Source organism: Macaca nemestrina, chromosome X (genome assembly GCF_043159975.1).
Source record: "Macaca nemestrina isolate mMacNem1 chromosome X, mMacNem.hap1, whole genome shotgun sequence".
NCBI lineage: Eukaryota > Metazoa > Chordata > Mammalia > Primates > Cercopithecidae > Macaca > Macaca nemestrina.
In genome coordinates this window covers 153076673-153096502 of record NC_092145.1, presented here as the reverse complement: position 1 = coordinate 153096502, position 19830 = coordinate 153076673, and the positions used below count along the sequence as shown (strand labels likewise).

General features: G+C 38.7%; 1 protein-coding gene across 9 annotated transcripts in view; it reads right to left on the bottom strand.

The window, feature by feature from the left end:
- The window catches only part of LOC105478097 (patatin like phospholipase domain containing 4), a 251498-nt gene that overhangs the window by 167400 nt on the left and 64268 nt on the right, over positions 1–19830 (bottom strand). For 7 of the 9 annotated variants that reach the window (XR_011618283.1, XM_071088791.1, XM_024791616.2 and 4 more), the window contains exon 7: positions 9804–9850. The exons of 1 other annotated variant lie outside the window; for it this stretch is intronic. Coding sequence is in view for 7 of the 8 variants with exons in the window: in XM_071088791.1 (XP_070944892.1) it covers positions 9804–9850 (47 nt within the window). In the remaining variant the exon portion in view is untranslated. Of the gene's footprint in view, positions 1–1614; positions 7045–9803; positions 9851–19830 lie in introns of those variants that run through there. One more of the 9 variants, XM_024791626.2, reaches the window with a different exon arrangement.

Below are 19830 nucleotides of genomic sequence, written 5' to 3'. Positions count from 1 at the left end.
TCACTTGAGTTCAGGAGTTTGAAACCAGCCTGCCCAACATGGTGAAACACCGTCTCTACTAAAAATACAAAAAATAGCCAGGCATGGCGGTGTGTGCCTGTAATCCCAGTTACTTGGGAGGCTGAGGCAGGAGAATTGCTTGAGCCCTGGAGGTGGAGGTTGCAGTGAGCCAAGATTGCAAGATTGCACCACTGCACTCCAGCCTGGGTGACAGAGCAAGACTCCATCTCAAAAAAAAGAAAAAAAGAAAAAAAATCAGTAATTTAAGTAATCTTTTAATTTGTTGGAGCAGTCATAAATACTACATCTTCATTTAAGTCTTTCTTTATTCTACATGTTATATACACAGTTAAATTAGTTAATAAGAGTGTTAAATATTTTCCCTCCTTCTCCAACTACCCACAAGCTGAGGCTTAAAATAAGCAGTGGAATGAGTAAAGACCCGAAATAATATAACTGCAAGGGTGCAGTTTACTTTTATAATAAAATAATAAATATCAAAGCTTCCTGACATTTTAGGCAAATCTTCCTGTGTCCCTAAAGGGAGGATCCCCTTGACAACAGTCATGAACAACAGGTGATCTGCAGATTCTCAGGTGTCAAAGACAGTTGGTGGGAAAATTTGAAAACACCTTGTACATATTAAAGAGCTCAGCATGAGATGATGTCTACATACATATGTCTCTGTCTCATTAGACCACAGGAAATAGGACACAAGGAAGGCTCACGTCGATTCCCCTTGACCATGCAGCTTCCTCTGCTCCTGACTCCTAAGAACTTTCTAACCTATTGGTCATTCCCAGCTTCAGATCCCCATGCGTACGGATTGTTTTTGGCCCCACGTCAGTGATACAAGGGACATAGAATTGCTCTCAAAAACACTCTGGAATTGAAAAATGACAGGAGAAGCTCAATGCGATGGCTGGGTATCAGAGGGAAGGCCTTCTGCTGTTTTGAACACTGATGCTAAGTTCTAGAATAACTGCAGCTGCAGCCCATTGGACCTCCATTGGACCTGGGCATGTGTCAGGCAGGGTGTGAAATGCTCCCCATGCACGTCCTCATTTCTCCCTCACATTACCCCTGTGGATTAATCGGGGCTCTAGAGAGACACCACCAACAGGTGATCAGCAAAGATAGATGAGAGGGGATTTATTAGGGGAATTAGAGGATGAAAAGTCTCAGGGCAGGCTATCTGCAAGCTGGAGCCCCTGGGATGCCAGGAGTGTGACTCAGTTCACACCCAAAAACCTCAGAACCACGGAAGTGGATGGTGTAATTCTCAGTATAAAAGAGCCTGAAGTTCTGATGTCCAAGGGCAGGAAAAGAGAAGTCCCAGCTCCAAGAGGTAAGGGAGGAAAGTGTCTTTCCTCTGCCCTGTTTCCTCTATCTGGGCTCTCAGAGAACTGGATGGGGCCTGTCTCTATTGAGGGCATCTTCCCCACTCTGTCCACCAGCCCACGCCAATCTTCCCGGGAATACATGTGCAGGCTCACCCAGAAACAATGCTTTACCATTTCCTGACGTATTCCTTGAGGCAGTCAGTCACCCAGAAACAATGCTTTACCAGTTCCTGACGTATTCCTTAAGGCAGTCAATCACGTTGACACCTGAAATTAACCATCACACCCTGTAAAATGGGTAGTGTCCCCACTGGACAAATGAGACAGACAGTTTGGGTACCTTTCTTATACTGCTTATAGGTTATAGAGTCAGGATTAAAACTCAAGTCTGCAAAGATCAAATTCTACACTCTACCACCCTCTTAAGGACTGCTGCTCAACGCTGTGGAAGCAGCACTGTATTACACACTGTACGAGGACTGAAGAGGCATTCGAGACACATCCCCTGCTTTAGGGTCCACTTCCTAGCTTGCATTCATGACAGGTGTCATGTTTCTGTGACTCTCCTATAGAACCCAGAACCAAGTGTGAATTGGCACGCTTTAGGTGTGCATAAGCTCTGCAGAAGTCCTAAGAAAGAGCAAGACAATTATAGGCTCAATTCACATAGGGAAGTTTATATGAAAACAGCTTTCAGTCAATTCCTGAAAGAAAATATTTTCACTGGCAGAAAAATGTTCTGCTGGAGAATAACTAGTTGAAGGGCTTTGGCAGCAAGGGGGCCCTGGACACACGTCCACAGAAGAGGGAAAAAAAGACACACAGAATAGAAACAGAATTGGGGACCCTTCGGGGAGAGGAGTAAGGAAAAGTGCTAGCCCAGCAAGCTGATATGTAATTTTGAATCTTAACTAGATTGAGAATTTGGATACAACTCAAAACTAGATAAGAGTAATTGCACTAAAAAAAAAATGGCAAGGAGCAGGGTAAAATAAAATAAAAATTCATTAATAACGAATTAAATTATTCATTCAACAAACATTTATTGGGCACCTACCATGGTCCAGGGAGAGGGCTAGATGCTAATCAAAAAATAATAATCGCTGCCATGACTGAGCAATGCCTATGAGTCATCCTTAGAATGGTGCTGGAAGATAGATGGGGCTGTCTTATTCCATCCTGAGTTTACAAAAGATGACCCTGAGGACCAGCCAGGCTAAGTAACCTGTTCCAGATCACCTAGTACTTGAACCGAAGCTTGTCTGACTCCAAAGCCCACACTTTCTCTGATACGCCATGTAGCCAGAAAACGGCAGTGAAGTACTAAGGTTTGCTAAGGTGTTGAGTATATGGAATAAGATAATCAGGAGTATTTTTAAACTTGTGATAAAACACACACGACACGACATACACACTCTTAACAAATATTGAGGTGCATGGTACAGTATTGTGAACTATATGCCCATTATGCTACAGTGGATCCTTACAACTTTCCGGGATGGTTAATATTGCCAACTTGATTGGATGGAAGGATGTAAAGTATTGTTCCTGGGTGTGTCTGTGAGCGTGTTGCCAACGGAGATTAACATTTGAGTCAGTGCACTGGGAGAGGCAGATCCACCCTCGCTCTGGGTGGGTAACATCCAGTCAGCTGCCAGCGTGGCTACAATAAAGCAGGAGGGAGAAACCGACTTGCTGAGTCTTCTGGCCTCCATGTTCCTCCTGTGCTGGCAGCTTCCTCGAACATCAGACTCCAAGTTCTTCAGTTTTTGGAGTCTTGGACTTACACCAGTGTTTCGCCAGGGGATCTCCGGCCTTTGGCCACAGACTGAAGGCTGTGCTGTGGACTTCCCTACTTTTGAGGTTTTAGGACTTGGACTGGCTTCCTGGCTCCTCAGCTTGCACATGGGTTATCATGGGGCCTCACCTTGTGATCCTGTGAGTCAATGCTCCTTAGTAAACTCCCTTCATATATGCATCTATCCTATTAGTTCTGTCGCTCTAGAGAACCCTAATACACTTTCTCATTTTGTATGACTGAAACTCCATGCCCATTGCACCTCAATTCCCCATTTTCCCCTCCCCCATCCCCTAGCAATGACCATTCTACTTTCTGTGAGTTTAACAATTTTCCGTATTTCATAAAAGTAGAATTGGGCAGCATTTGTCCTTCTGTGACTGGCTTGTTTCACTTGAGCATAAAGTCCTCAGGTCCATCTATCCTGTAGGAGTGGTTTCTGACATCCTCCAAACTGAGAGGGTTTTGAAACCTGTCAGACATGCACAAAGGTGGAGAGACTACTATAGTGATCACCATGTTTTCATCATGCAGCTCCAACCACTACAAAAGTCAGCTAATTCCATTTTACCTGTTACCCTCTCTAAACCTGACCCGTCCCCTGCCCCACTCAGTTATTTTAAAGCAAGTCCTAGATTACTTTTTAAGGAAACTGACTTGGGTGTGTTTAAGAATTTGCCTCAAGTCAGATGGTTTTGATTCTTCAATTTTTCCCTGGTGACAACAGTAATCCAAGATTGGGTAACAATTATTCAAACCTTACAGAAGCACATAGAGAGTAACATTTTTGGTAACCTCAGTAAGGATCTATATTAGCGATGTGATATATGCCACTGAAAGGCTCTTTCCCACCCTGTCCATGTGCTAATGTTGATCTCACAATGGTGTGAGCTTACGTTGGTCTCTAACGCTGTTCACTTAACGGTAAAGGCAGACAATGATTTCATCATGGAACTGAAGCTGAAGACGCTGTTCCAACCTCTGCCTGTTACCCAGTTCCAAAGTCGCTTCCACATTTTTCAGGTAACTATTCAGCAACGCCCCACTCTACTGGTACTAATTTACTGTATTAGTCCATTTTCATGCTGCTGATAACAGACATACTTGAGACTGGGAAGAAAAAGAGGTTTAATTGGACTTAAAGTTCCACATGGCTGGGAAGGTCTCAGAATCATGGTGGGAGGTAAAAGGCACTTCTTACATGGCAGCAGCAAGAGAAAATGAGTAAGATGCAAAAGCAGAAACCCATAATAAATCCATCAAATCTCATGAGACTTACTCACTATCATAAGAATAGCACAGGAAAGACTGGCCCCCATGATTCAATTACCTCCGTCTGGGTCCCTCCAATAATACGTGGGAATTCTGGGAGATACAATTCAAGTTGAGTTTTGGGTGGGGACACAGCCAAACCATATCAGGTATTATAACATAATAAGAAATACATGTTTAGTCTCTGGTCCTCAGTTTCTTGCACAGGAACTTGCCAGGAATGCCTAAAATCCTCTAGGTAGAGGTGCTGAGAGAATCTTTTGTTCTAATATTTTGTATTTCACCCTCAGTTCCTGACACAGAGCTCTTAAATCCCTAGGAATATTTTGGGTGATAGGAGCATCTTTTGTTCTCCTGATGGGCTCCTGAACAGCCTCATGATGGGAGCTGATTGCCAGGGAAACCAAGCATGTCATTAGAGGGTTAGAGCTCCCTCTAGGAAGGGGAGAGGAAATGAAGGTTGAGTTCATCACTTCCTGTCTTAGTCCATTCAGGCTGGTATAACAAAATATCTTGCTGGTGGAGGAAGAAGATGAAGGAGGAGAAGGAGAAAAATAAGAAGAAAAGAGGGATGAGAAGGGAGACAAAGAAAGAGAAGGAGGAGGAGAAAGAAGAAGAAAAGGAAGAGTGGGAGAGGAAGGAGGATAAGATGAAGATGACAAGGAGGAGGAAAAATAGAATCGTAAGAGACGTTAACAAATGACTCTCTAAGTGACAACATTATAGTAACTTTTACTGTTTTTTATTTTCAAGATTTCCAAAATATCATTAACTATATCTTAACTTGTACTTTATAAAATTAAGAGTATATAACAAAGCTGAAACCCCAAATTTTGTGAAAAGCATGATGCATAGGAGTCAAAACCTGCTATTAGGAAAAAAAAATAGGGACAAAGCCCCAAGCATTACATGAGGTTAGTGTTGGTTGTTTTCTGATGAACACAACACAGAAGAACGTGAGTATCAGGCTTAAGGCTCTGCCCTTACTTTCAGTAATAGGGGACAAGAAAATGTCTGCATCGAAGAATCAAGGTTAAGCATAAAGAGGCTTCCTTTTAAGGAATTCTGTGGGCTCGGCATGGCCACTGCATCCCCAGCAAGATCCCTTTATTTAGTCTCAAGGCATGGAAGTGTCAAACTGTAAGTTACCCATAGTGTAGTACCACTCAGACTAAATTTAAACCAGGAAGCATAGTGTACTCAAAGCAAGTAAGCATTACTCTGAAGGTGATTGTCCTATAGACAGAAGACATGTTGTTTTGCTACCTTTTCCCCACAAATTACTGTGGTCCTGTATATCAGTTGGAGAGAATGGCACTATTCATTTAGGACAAGTATGAAGAAAATAATTGTTAAATTGTTAAATCTGTAGCTTTGGCACGCACCCAAAGAACTGTGCTTTTACACAAATGAACACAAATGAATACAATTTTTGAAAACGGAGCATTCTTACTCCAAGGTAGTGTGTTAGTAGGAAACTTAGATGATCCTGATTGTACTTCAACAAAGGCATGAGTGCCAGGCAGATGCCGTTCCAACTGCTCTGTGTGGTCTGACAACTGGTTGAGGTTCCATTGGCATTCATTTGAGATGGTCACCTGGGAAACCTAAATTAACACCATCCTTTATCGGGTAGCCACTTTGGGTTTGAACCAAAGAAAGATGAGCTTGAAAGGTGTGGAGCCTACAGTAGTGTTACTTGAAAAAGACCTTGTCTTTGATCTAGTTTTGTTGGCACAAGAAAATAAGCATATTTCTTGTTAGACCTCTCTTTACACTGGCTATCAGGAGGATAGTTAAACTCCTCATGCAGCACGACAGAGATTTTTTTCAGACATATTTCAGATAGCTGAGATTTCTTTCTTTGACACACACACAAACAAGTACACAAAGCATATACTTGTATATATTTTAATTTTATAATTTTGATTGCTATTATGTTAAATCTTGGAAAATTTTCAAAAAGCATTTTAAATTATTTAGCTGTTATTTTTGTTTTAATACTCGTATTAAACGATTTCTGTTGGAAACACATTTTCTTATCTCCAAAGATAGCATACACTTAGTCAATGTTTCTTATCTTCTTGGTCATCTTCTCCTCTTCCAAATGTTGAACTCTCCCAAGGCCCCATTCCTGACACCTGTTTTTCCTCCAGCTCTTCTGTCTCTGCAGACAATGTTATCTATTCCCATGGTTGTGTATAGTGTTTGTATCAGGATGACTCCAAATTCTTATCTCTTGCTCTGACTTCTCCTCCAAATTCCTAAATCCTAAATCTAACTGCCTAATTCATATCTACATTTGGATGCCTACAATGCAACTCAAAATCAGCACATCCAAAATAAAGCTATTGGTTCTAGATCCCACACAAACTCCAACTCTTTTCTTCAGTGTCTGTGTCTCAGTGAACAGCATGTGCACCCAGGTATAACACGTGATTCCTGTCTTTCCCTCATCCTACATCCATTAACAGGCTGTATTAATAACTCTTGTCAGTTGTGGTTTTACATTATATTCCACATCTATTCAATTTTCTTCATTTCTTCTAGGGTCACCTTATTCCATGCAGTCATCATCTTGCATCTTCATTCTTGCAAGAATTTCTTAAGTGGTCTTCCAGCCACCATTAGCTGAAAACCGCCATACTTTGGGTTATAAAATATTATTCCTTTGATCAAAACTCTCCGGCACTTCCAAACATACTTTAAAATGGAAGTGAAACTCTTACCTAGCCAAGAAGTTCTTATGTGACTAGGGCTTATGCCCTTCTGCAACCTCATTGCCTCTCACTCTCTTCTCAATCATGATTGCTTCAGTTCTGTTAGCTGAATGTTTCCGTTCCTTAAACACTCAAAGCTAACACTCAGGCCTAAACACTTAGGCTAAACACTCAGGCCTACAGCCTGTTTTAGAAGCTGCTCCCTCTGCCTGGAATAATCTTCCCCAGGATCTTCACATGTCTGAGTTCTTCTCATCTTTTAGATTGCAGTTTATATATCTACTCAAAAATAAATAAATAAATAAATAAATAAATAAATAAAGCCCTGATACTACAAAATGAAGCCATCTACCAGTCAGTCTTCCTAACATTTACCTGATGTATTTTTTTCATGCAACTTATTACTTACTATTTACTTGACTTTGAATAAGTCATCTTTTTACATTTTATGTTCTAGGCCTTTAAAAAGAGCGTATTTCATGAAGTTGATTTCAGTATTAAAGGAGTTAATACACATCAAGTGCTGAGAGTAAATATTCACAGAAGCAATCAATTTATTCTTCCACACAGCAGTCAGTAAATGTTGGACTAGTATTAACTATCATATTATTCAGGATATGAACTAACTTGTTTTAAATCACAGACGATAATTAAATATTAATTCTGCCATTAAGTGCCCATATCCAATTTTCAAATCATCATTGTTGCCTTCACACTCAAGCAGGTCAGATGGCCAAAGCTTAAAAGTATATAGCTAAAATTACTACACAATGACACTATAACCACTCTTGCACATGTCTTTGGTAAACACAAGTACCCACTTACGTTGGATATTTACCTAGGAATGAAAATACTGGGTCATAGAGCATGCATGTATTCAGCTTGTAGATACTTCTGAACAGTTTCCCAAAGTTCTGTTTCCAAAATACATACTTATACTATATTTTAGGTATAGTCAAAAGCTTTTCAAGTTAAGCTATCACAAAAAGGTAATTATCCCAGAATATAATCCATATGACAAAACATACTCCTATTAGCTCAAAAGATTATTATAATTAGAAAGAAATGTATCAGCATAAAAATGATATAGGAATTACAAATTACTTATCACTCTACATTTGTAATGCATATATCACTGTTTGGAATATCTCATTATTTTAATTGCAACCAATTACTCCAGTTGAAAGAGTCACAGCAAGCAGTATTATATATTTTAGGAATAAATTGAATATATCATCCAATATCTCATCCTAACATCCTACTTTTTCATTTATTAAAGTGTCAAAGTTCACATTAACGCTCATAAGAATTTTGAATCCACATAAATATATAATTAAGCTGAAGGTGAATATCTTTCAGGTGGATTTACCAGCAAGTATGAATGTTAAAATGATAGCTAACATACATTTCTACTTTTAATTTATTCAGTGCAGTAATGATACTGCTACAATACTCACATTGTTGTGTCATCTATAATGTTTAAAGATAATTAACATGAAGATGATGTTCTATAATTGCTTTATTGGTTTTTTTATTGTGTGTGAATCTAATATTGCCTCGCTATTGACTCTCTATATAAACAAATTATTTTCCAATTTCTTACAGTAGACAAATATGCTTATTCAATAAGAGAAAAAAGAAATGAATATATTGAAAACAATTTTGAATAATATATTATATCTTAAGACACAACTTCAAAGATTGTGACATAAAAATTGAATCTAATAATGTGCCTTTCTAGTGGACTTTACTATCAAAATAAAAATTCTTAGAGTTAACCTTTTGTGGTTTGGAGATAACACTATTATAAACTTTGTTACTTTGTTGTATTTTTTTTAGACTCTTTCCCCAGTCTACGGACACAACGTATTTAATCTGAGTTGTATGTGATGTGTGGTGTGGTTAATTTGTTGTCCCGGTTCATGTAAAGTGTGTTAATTATTTTTAATTTGGCATTTCATTTTCACGGACTAATCAGATTCTAACTGTAGAAATTGACAACTTGTGGCTAAATTCATTCTCTTCTTGTGTTTCCAACTGTGTTTTCACTGGGCTTCTCCTTTGTGCCATTTTTTTGTACATCTTTTGATTTGGTCTTATTAATTTACCTAGATGAAGAAGTAAATCCTACAAAAGTACAAATACATTTATCACGGTCTTTATATTGGGAGAACTAACCAATTGAGTTTCATTTTTTAGAATTTGTGTTTTTCTTATCCAATATGGATTTAGAAGTGGATAGAAAATAAACCCATTTGGAACATATATGAAGCCCATTGTTGGTCTAAACTTCCTCACAGGTTACTTGAGTCCCGATCCATCACAAATACAAACACATTTAAAAACATAAAGCATTATTATGATGGAATCAAAATACCATGACTAAATCCATTTTCCCATCACAATGTCATTTCTTAGATGAATACAAACAATGTTCATATTAAATAGCCATTTCTATCATGGATATGAGTTTCTGGTGTCTTGTCTTTGCATAATAAAAAGATCTCATTTTTACATAAGCAAAATGAGCACCGTAACATTGCATAATTTATGTTTGTATCTTGGCTTTGCTGAGAGTTAGATAGAATGGAAGGAAGAAGGGCATCGAAACTAGGCAAATGTGAGTTCTAAACCAAGCTCTGACATGTGTCTTCAAGTTGATCACCATACCTTTCTGAGCTGTGGTTCCATCTTATGTAGGATGGAGACAACAATACCTGGAAAAAATAATTGTAAGGCACTTAGCAGACCATAAGGTGAGTTGTCCCTCGAAATGCTTGTAGCAATTTACAATCTTCCATTACCATTTGATAATTCCACTGAATTCTCTACCCTACTGCCCATATCCAACCAGCTGTTAAGCTGTTGCTATCTGATCTGAAATAAAGTCAAGAGTAGCTGTATGGCTTTGAATGCCCAGGTGGCAAGGTAGTATATTAGTCAGTTATGGCTGCTATAATGAAATATCATAAACTGGGTGGCTTATAAACAGCAGACATTTATTGCTCACAGTTTTGGAGGCTGGAACTCCAAGATCAAGGCATGGCAGATTCTGTGTCTGCTGAACGAACTTCCTGGTTCACAGAGATGGCGCCTTCTTGCTATGCCCTCACAAGGTGGAAGGGGCAAGGGAGTTCTCTGGGATCCCTCTTATAAGGGCACTAATCTAATTAATGAAGGCTTTACCATCATGACCTAATCACCTCTCAAAGCCCCCAACTCCTAATACCATCTGGTGGAGTTAGGATTTTCTTTTTCTTGTCTTTATTGTTTTTTGTTGCTGTTGTTGTTTCTTTGAGACAGGGTTTCTCAGTTGCCCAGCTTGGAGGGCAGTACCAAGATCATGGCTCACTGCAGCCTCGACCTCCCATGCTCAAGTGATCTTCCTGCCTCAGCCCCCCAAGTAGCTGGGACTGCAGGCATGCGCCACCTCGCCTGGGTAATTTTTGTATTTGTAGTAGAGGCAGAGTTTCACCATGTTGCCCAGGCTGGTCTTGAACTCCAGAGCTCAAGCGATCCACCCACCTTGGCCTCCCAAAGTGTTGGGATTACAGACATGAGCCACTGCACCCAGCCAGAGGTTAGGATTTCAAGAAAGGAATTTTGGTGACATAAACATTCAGTCTGCTGCAGTGGGTGATAAAAGATGATGCTGACAGTCTTGCAGGGTCTATTTTATAGAGACCCCAAGTGTCATATTTAATTAAAGCTAGTCTTTACTCTAAAGGGCAAAGGCCTTTGAATGTGCTCTTCTTTTGTCTGGATGTTCTGCTATTGTATATTCATCCATTTTCTCCCTATTCTCCTCTCTGGATTATCACATACATAATGTCAACTCCTATTTCAAGGAAACACATCTTTTCCAAGATAGAAGCTTTTTTTAAAAAAAAAATTTCTGCCACATTTCATCTGCTCCCTTTCAGATTCCTGGTTTCTGATAGATGCTACTTTCTTCATGAAGTTTGACTTCCACCTGTAATTGATTTAGGAACTGTATTAGTCCATTCTCACACTGCTATGAAGAACTACCTGAGACTTGGTTATTTATGAAGAAAAAAGGTTTAATTGACACACAATTCCACAGGCTGTAAAGGAAGCATGGCTGGGAGCCCTCATAAAACTTACAACCATGGAGAAGGGTGAAGGGAAGCAAGCATGTCTTACCATGGCAGAGGAGGAGACAGAGAGAGATAGAGCAAAGGCAGAAGTGCTACACAGTTTTAAACAACCAGATCGTACAAGAACTCATCACTATCATAAGAACAGCAAGGGGAAATCCACTCTCAAGATCCAATCATCTTCCACCAGGCCCCCTTCCCCACATTGGGAATTACAATTTAATATGATATTTGGGCAAGAATACAGAGCCAAACCATATCAGGGATCTTTCAGGTAAACTCACATGTACTTACGTCTTCAGACACTCATCATACTACGTTGTAGTAGCTTTTGAAAATATGTCTGTTTCCCCCCATATGACTGCCATCGCAATAAAGACAGGGATGGCTTTGCCGTTGCTCACCATCATATTCCCATAATTCTACCATCTCTCCAGTTAGTTCTCCTCATTGTTCTCGCTTCCAAGACCCCAGTCCCACCAGCCTTGGACTTTCTCTTGACTAATTTACTCTCCTATTTGAGGACTCAAGTATCATTCTTTATAGGTACAAGCCCTGACAAATACTGATTGAATGACACAATCAAGTGAGAACTATTATATATAAAGGATACAGAGACATGTTGGCCACACCTGGCACAAGCCCTGGTCACAACATAGTCTACAGTTGTTTCTGTGTCATTGCTGCTTAGAATTCATTTCATTTTTCTTCCATTTCCTTTTCAGTGAGTTTTCTAGTTTCCCCCAAAAGACTTATTTAATCATGGACATTGGAGTACTTAATTAATTTCCATTGAGCATGGTTTCAAAATATCTAACACTTACACGCAGGGTCCACTGCTTTCTTTCACTGACTTCCCTGGTGAATATTGAGCTATTTACCCACAGAGCAGGAAATACACATGGTCTCATTAATCTCTACTCTGCCTAACCCAAACCTACTCCCCTGCAAACTCAATGTGAAACAGATTGAGTATCCACTCTCATATATTATTTAGAGAGTACCATTGATTTATACATTTCCTCAGTCAGAAGGGTAGTGATTCCTTGGCCCCATACTCAATTTAACTGCAGGGAAAGTTTCTATTTGTTGAGAATACCTTTTCCCAATGCATACAACTATTACAGGGGGGTTCATCTGGTTTAGCCACAAAATAACTCTCTGCAGGTATAACAATCTGAAACATATGAGGACTATTTTGGGAATATTGTCTAAGAATAGGGTAATAGTTCAAAATAAATTGCAACAATTATTAAAGTGAAAACACTTACCCTAAGTCAGAAATCATGCTATTACCAATGTGAAGAAATTTAAAGGCAATATGAACCGTATCTCCAGACTTTTCAACAATAATGATAAACAAAGACACAGGATTCATTCAGAACTACCACTCAGTCTCTAAATATTTTTTCTATTAGAGAAGTGCCTATTTCTTGCTAAGCAGTTCACAGCACACCTTTATTACTGTTTTCTTGTGTGCATATCTTAAGTGTTGATATTAGCTCACCTAACTTCCTAAAATTACATGAACACTCAAAATATCTCCTCATACTTTATGTTTTTGTTAAATTTTTTTAAAAAATAAAATATAGTTTAGAGAAAAAAATACCTTAGTGCCAAAATCTTAAAACCTTTGGTAAAAAAAAGGGCTAACAGCAGTTTAGGAATTCTTTTTCTTGTTTACTGGGGACGCCAAGGAAAAGAAAGAAAGATGACTTGGGCAATTTACCTGTAAGCTTGCAAATGTCAGACCTCTTGGAAAACACTCTAATTTTATCTCCTAGTGGGAGATACCATTACAAAGTTTTTACGATCCACTTTTAGCAGACTGTTGTAACTGGTCTGGTTAGTATTGTTTATAGACTTAGGGATATGGATTTCTGAAAAATGTTACATAAGCTGTGTAATTGAGTCTACTTGGAAATGTCTCATGAAAGAAGCATCTCCCTTCTGCATAAGGGGTGCTCCCACAAGCACTGCTTAGAGAACTCATAGTTGGAACCCAGGGTCAGAACGTGTCCTAATGAAAGAAGAAAGGATTCAAGTAGGAGTGTGGATGGTCCCAGACTTTGCTTTGGCTGTGTGAAATTATTAGTAGCATTTGACACTGGGCAAGATTTCAGAGTGAGGCTCATTCAATAGTCCAATATGTCTAAGCTCTATGCTGATTTTATTTTAGAAGACGTTCCTTACCTTTGTCCCTAAACATATATTTTATACTTTAATATTTTATGCCATAACATTCACTATCTTTGTCATATTTATTTGTAAAGATGGAAGGCTCAAAATTAATGCACTAAGCATCTAACATCAGAAGAAAAAAAGAAGAAATAGTAGAGATATACTCCTTTAAGGATAGCTTTTCTCTTTCCTCTGAGTCTCTTTTTTTAATCTCTTTTTTGTTTGCCTTAGTCTATATATCATGTTAAAACCTATGTCAACTATTTGGTCTTTCTGGACTGCTCAATCCATGTTGAGAGTGACACTAAAATGTCAATTGGTAGCTCTTGTTTTCTAATGGTGACCTTTACAGTACAATAACTCACTAGAGACCTTGCTATTTCACTGGGTGACCATCACTCTCAGCATCTGATTTTTTTTTTTTTACTTTGGGTTGGTCAATTTCTTGAGAGAGGAATTCTGGCTGTCAGCAGTTGGTGAACAAGAGGAAAAAAAACCAACTAATGATTGTGTATAAAGAATTTAACCTAATTCAGACTTGCAAGGTTAAGAACGTTTACTTTGAAAAAAAATCAATAATGTTGATATGGAATTTTGCAATAAAATGCTTGAGGGTGGGAGCCAATAAAGCAATTCCTTCAAAAAACTATGTGAAAGTTATTCTCCACCTAGAACATTATACAATGCCAGGTAAAGTCACCAATCAAATGTGAGCATACAATACAAATATCCTCACATATTTAAAGTCTGAAAAATGTATCATCTTTTCTGAGGAAATTACTAAAGGGAGTGATTTACCAAAACAGAAAAGGACTGAGAGTAAAGAAGTAGTAGTGGCAACACAAGAGAGAAACTAAATAAATTACAGGAGCAATGGAGATAAGAAATTCCAATTTCAAAGCTATGCAGCATGTCCAGAGGGAATGAGTTCAGTGGTTCAAGAACATACAGATGTTTCTGGTTATTTTGAAAACAGGCATATATTTCTGTGGGAGAGTCAGAGACAATTCAAGAAAAGTTACATAAAAATTAGACAAGTAAACAAAAGGCAATTACTAACTCCAAGGAAAACCAAAGAGATGTATTAGAAGGGAATACAATCATTGTTCATCATATGGTTTGACTGTGAATAACTGAAATATAGTGTTAATAACATAAACAAAGTATACTTGATTTAGCCAATTCCTGTGTTCATTATAGGTGGAGAGGAAGTGAAAGAAGTAAAATGGTAGTGGAAGTGATAAAAGAGATAAATCAATAAGTAATAGGTGGATAATATCTAAATCCAAAAAACAAACAAACAAACAAAAACATAAGCTTGCTATTTAAAAAAAGGAAGTAAATATCTTCAGAAAACAACTAAAATAGTTAAAAATGCATGTATTTGCAATGCCAGAAATGGAGAAGAGTGATGGAAAGAACTACTGGTTTTTATTGTAGCCCAATAAGGACAATTTCATTACAATATGCATATATAAATAAATTACATATATATATATAAATATATATAAAACTTCAGTTATATTGAAATTAAACATTTTTACAAAATTAAAGGTTGAGAATGCCCTGAGATTTTTTCCCCTATATTGCTAAAGGAATACATGCATTGTTACATGCAAATGTCAGTTTAATTTGCATAATCTTTAAATATTTTTCATCCTCTAAGTTTTGGTATCATTGGGCAAAGCTGTGTCCTTTCTTTCTAGCTAAACTTCTCCTCTGTGGAGAAAAGTCTGTCAAAATCTGGCCTATTCTTTCTCAGATTTCATTCAACCATCTTCTCCTGTTTCCTTCACCTTGGCCAAGATGAAACTGCCCCCAATTTTTTTAATGCTCTGCACCTTTTAATATCAAATTCCTTCACCTGCCCCCAGTAGAATAAAAAACTTGGAATAAGGTTGTTTTAAGTTTTTAATTCTTCAAGACCAATTAAAACTAAGGTTCCTTTCAGATGAGGCAGTCAATTTCCCTATTACCTTCCTCTGCCCACAATACTTTATTTCCACTCTTTCTCCTTTCTCCTGAGAAAGAATACTTATTTATTCACATGACATTCTTTCTGAACCAAGATGTTCAAAGGTAGAGACCGTGTCTTATTCCTCTTTACATCCTTTGGGCTGGACTAGCACACTAGCTGGCTTCCAGCAGAAGTGCAGGCAATGAACACGTTGTGAGTAAGTCAGTGGAGGAATGACCAGCAGAGGTGCAGTGTAAGTGTAAGTCATTCTTCCTCTTCTGCATGTAAAATCTGCCAGGAGCAACTGAATGCAGCGTCCCAAAACAAATATCAAAAACTAACCTACAACAATTCAAACTATTGTTGAAATACTACATTTTTATGAACCACAGAAGTGAATTAGCTCATTATCAATTTGCAAAACATCCAACTTTATGTACAAATATAATATTATGAGATAGTTTTACAGTAACTGTGTCTCTCAGCAGAATAAAATTGTTGCTAGAAAGGAAATCAAACAAAATATTATAAGATGTGTATTTGTTCACTCAGAATGAACTTTCTGAAGTACTTCTCTTGAAATACCTTTATATCTCACACTTAATTTGTCTACACTGTATAATTACATATTATTCAGATGAAATATCAGTAATAGAAATTGTTCCTGAATTTTACAGAGGAAGTATGTGCAAAGTTCTTTGAGTTAATCGTGAGCTATTTTTAAACTTCTGATTGTTAGTGTCCAGAAGGGAATGCTAAGTTGCAGTATTTTCTAAACAGTGTCCACATGTTTACATGGAATTTTGGCTTCTCTTCACCTTATCACTGAATGCTGAATTGTTACCTTCTGTCTGTCCTCAAATGCTGAATTGTTACCTGTCTGTCTTCAGAAAAGATGAAAGGAAAGAAAAGACAGACAGTCCAATATTTCTGTGAAATCTCTGACCAGAAGGGCCGAGTCTTCACTTGTCTTATTTTTTTATGTTTTAGAGACAAGGTGTTTCTCTGTCACCCAGGCTGGAGTGCGGTAGTATGATTATAGTTCAGTGCAGCCTTGAACTCTTGGATTCAAGCAATCCTCCCACCTCACCCTCCCAAGTAGCTGGAACTACAGGTGCATGCCACCACACCCAGCTAATATTTTAAAATTTTTGTAGAGATGAGGGTCTCCCCATGTTTCCTATGCTGATCTCACACTCTGGGCCTTAAGTGATCCTCCTGCCTCAGCCTCCCAAAGCTCTGGGATTACAGGCATAAGCTACTGTGCCAATCCTCTCCTTATTTTTGTATGCTCAGCATCCAATACACTACTTGTGTGTTGCATGGTATATCCTTGACACTTATTTTAATGAATAAATGCGCTAAAGGAATGTGCAATCTCTATAGATGAAGAAAACCCAGTGATACTAAACATGCTATAATTTGTTATAAACCGTATTTTATATCCCCATAAAATCATACGTAAGTCTCTAACCCCCAGTGGCTGATATTTGGAGGTGGGGCCTTTGGGAGGTGATGAGATCATAAGGGTGCTGCCCCCAGGATGGGATCAGTGCCCTTATAAGAGACACAAAATAGCTTCCTTCTTCTTTTCCTTCTTTCCAACATGTAAGGATAAATAGAGAAGACATCCATCTACAAACCAGGAAGTGGGTTCTTTTCATCAGACCCTAAGTGTGCCGGCATCTCTGTCTTGGACTTCCCAGTCTCCAGAATTGTGAGGAAAAATAATTCATTATTTAAGCCACTCTGTCTGTGACTTGTTATAGCAGCCTGTACTGACCAAGACATATAACAATTTATGAGTAGGTAAAACACAGATGATTTCTTTTTCTTCTTTTTACTTTTGGTATTTCTGTATATTACTAAAAGTTCTTAAAAATCCTCTGAGGACCCTCTACTCAAATTGTGGCAAAAAGACCAGCTGCATCATGGATATCACCTGGGCACCTGTTAGGAACAAAAATCCTCAGCCGACTCTCCAGGCCTACTGAATATGAATCTGCATTTTTAACAAGATCCCCGGGTGTTTTTACATGCAAAATTCAGTTTGGGAAGCACTACTTTAAAAAAGTTCATTGTAATAACTCATAAAATGGATCTCTCCATTTTTTAAAAAAGTACCTGATATTGTCATTAACTTTTTGTTTTCTTAATGTAAATTCCAAGTATTGAGAAATACTTGGGGAAGGGTATTACTGCCTACTTGACTGAGCCATTGAAAAGTTCATTTTTCACACAACCTTGATGATGGTAAAACAGCCAGCCATTTGGTTGCCTGGGGGAAGAGTATTCTGGGAAGAGGAAGTGGAAGCAGGTATTGCCCATGCCTTGGAAGGGCAATTGGAGTGTTCAAGGATCAGCAAGAAGCTTATTTTGGCCAGATTAGAATGATAAAGGGAGAAAGAGTAATAAAGTGGTGGGAGGGAAGTCATGTGGGGCCTTGCAGATCTTTCTAAGGACATTGATGTTTACTGCCAGGGAAATGGGGAATTCCTGGAAAGCTGGAGCCGAAGCTGGCATGATCCATTCTATCATAGAACAGTGTCTCTCTGCCTATGTGTTAATAGTAGTCTACAAGGGAAAACAATGGAATCAGGAATCCAGTTAAAATGTGAATGCTATGCCTCCAGGGTACAATGGAAATGGTTTAGAGAAGGTAGGAGAGAAAGTAGGAAGAAGTGGTCAGATTCTGCTTGTACTTGGAAGACAGACTGTATAAGATTTCCTGAAAGATCAGATGTAGGTTGGGAAGGACAGAAAGAGCTCAAAAATAATACCTGAGTCTTCAGTTGAGTAATTGACAATAATTAACATGGAAAACACTGCAAGGGAAGAAGGGATTTTTTACTTTCTTCTTTTTCCATTTTTGTTTTGTTTTGTTTTAATTTTTGGTTGTGGTGATGACTTCTGGTTTTGACATGTTAAACTGAGGCGAATATTAGCATCTGTGTAGAACTATTAAGGAAGAGTTGGATGCACAAAATTAGAGTTCAGATGAGAAGTATAAATTGGAGATAAAAATTTTGTTATCAGCAGACAAATAGGATTTCAAGTAATTAGTCTACATAAGACCAGGATGGGAGTGCGTATAGATATGAAAATTGAAACATTCAAACGGTAAGGCTGTACCATAATCATGTTTAAAGGTTGTGTAGATAAGGATAAATCAATAAAGGAGGCTAGGAAGAAACACCAGGGGAGGTAGAAGGAAAAGACCAGGAGTGTGAGGCATCCACACCAAGAAAGTTTCCTAAGGTAAGAAGAGTGATGAAGACTCTGTCAAATAAATGAGGCTGTAGGTTCAGTCAGCTGAGGTTTGAGGTTGGGATTGCATGCGGCAATGTGAAGATCATTGGTGATTGAGAAAAACAGCATGTTCACTGGTCAGTTGTGAAGAAAACCTGGTTTAGAAGAAGAAATTGGGATAAGAAAGAGACCATCCCTTCCCTTCCCTTCCCTTTCCTCCCCTCCCCTCCCCTCCTTCCTCCATCCCTCTATCTCTCCCTCCCTACCTCCCCCCCCTCCTCCCCTCCTGCCCCCTTCCTCTCTCCCTTCCTCCCTCTCTTCCTGCCTGCCTTCCTTTCTTCCTGTTAGTATTGTAGAGTTCTGTCTGGCCTGCTTCTGAATGTAGTGATCTAGTCCTTGGTGACGAGCTGATAATGACAGAGAGGAAGACTTGTCAAAGGGATAGAGAGGTCCACTCTGGTGTGAATGTGGGGTGCTTTCAATAGACAGGAACAAAGATGGTTTGAAATCACAAGAGTGAAGGGAAGAATGTGTGGGCATGATGGCATGTAGGTGGGTAGAGTTGAGGTCAGAGCTTGTGTAATCTCCCTACTGATGGTTTGGATTTTCCTAGTAAAATGGGAAGCAAGGTCATGCATGGAAAGTGAGGACAGGAGAAAGAAGGTATTGCACTATTGGACATTTCTGAGGACACAGAAACAGGTGAGAAATAAGACTCTAGGTCTGTGCTATTCAGAATGTGGTCTATAGACCAGCAGCATCAACGTGACTTGGGAGCTTGTTAGAAATGAAGAATTGCCCCACAACAAACAAACCAGAATCTGCACTTTATTAAGATCTCCAAGTGATTTCAAAGCCAGCTTTTCTCAAATTTGCACACTGGAATGAATCAAGACTATTCTAAAAATCTGCATGCCCAGGTCACACCCACGACCAATTTCATAACAATATTTTGGGGATTGAGACCCCAGCATCAGTAGGTTTTAAAACTACCTAGGTGATTTTAGCATGAAATCAATTTTGATGACTGAATGCTCTGGTTATTTAAACAAGTAAATAAACTCGGGAAAGCCCCCTTGAGGATAATGATCCTGTCTTTAAAGAGACCAGTCTGCTAGGCTGTGAGTTTTCTCCAGCTATATATGGCTGTTCAGGTGCAGGTGTGGAAGAGGCAATGAAGTGGATTTAATGA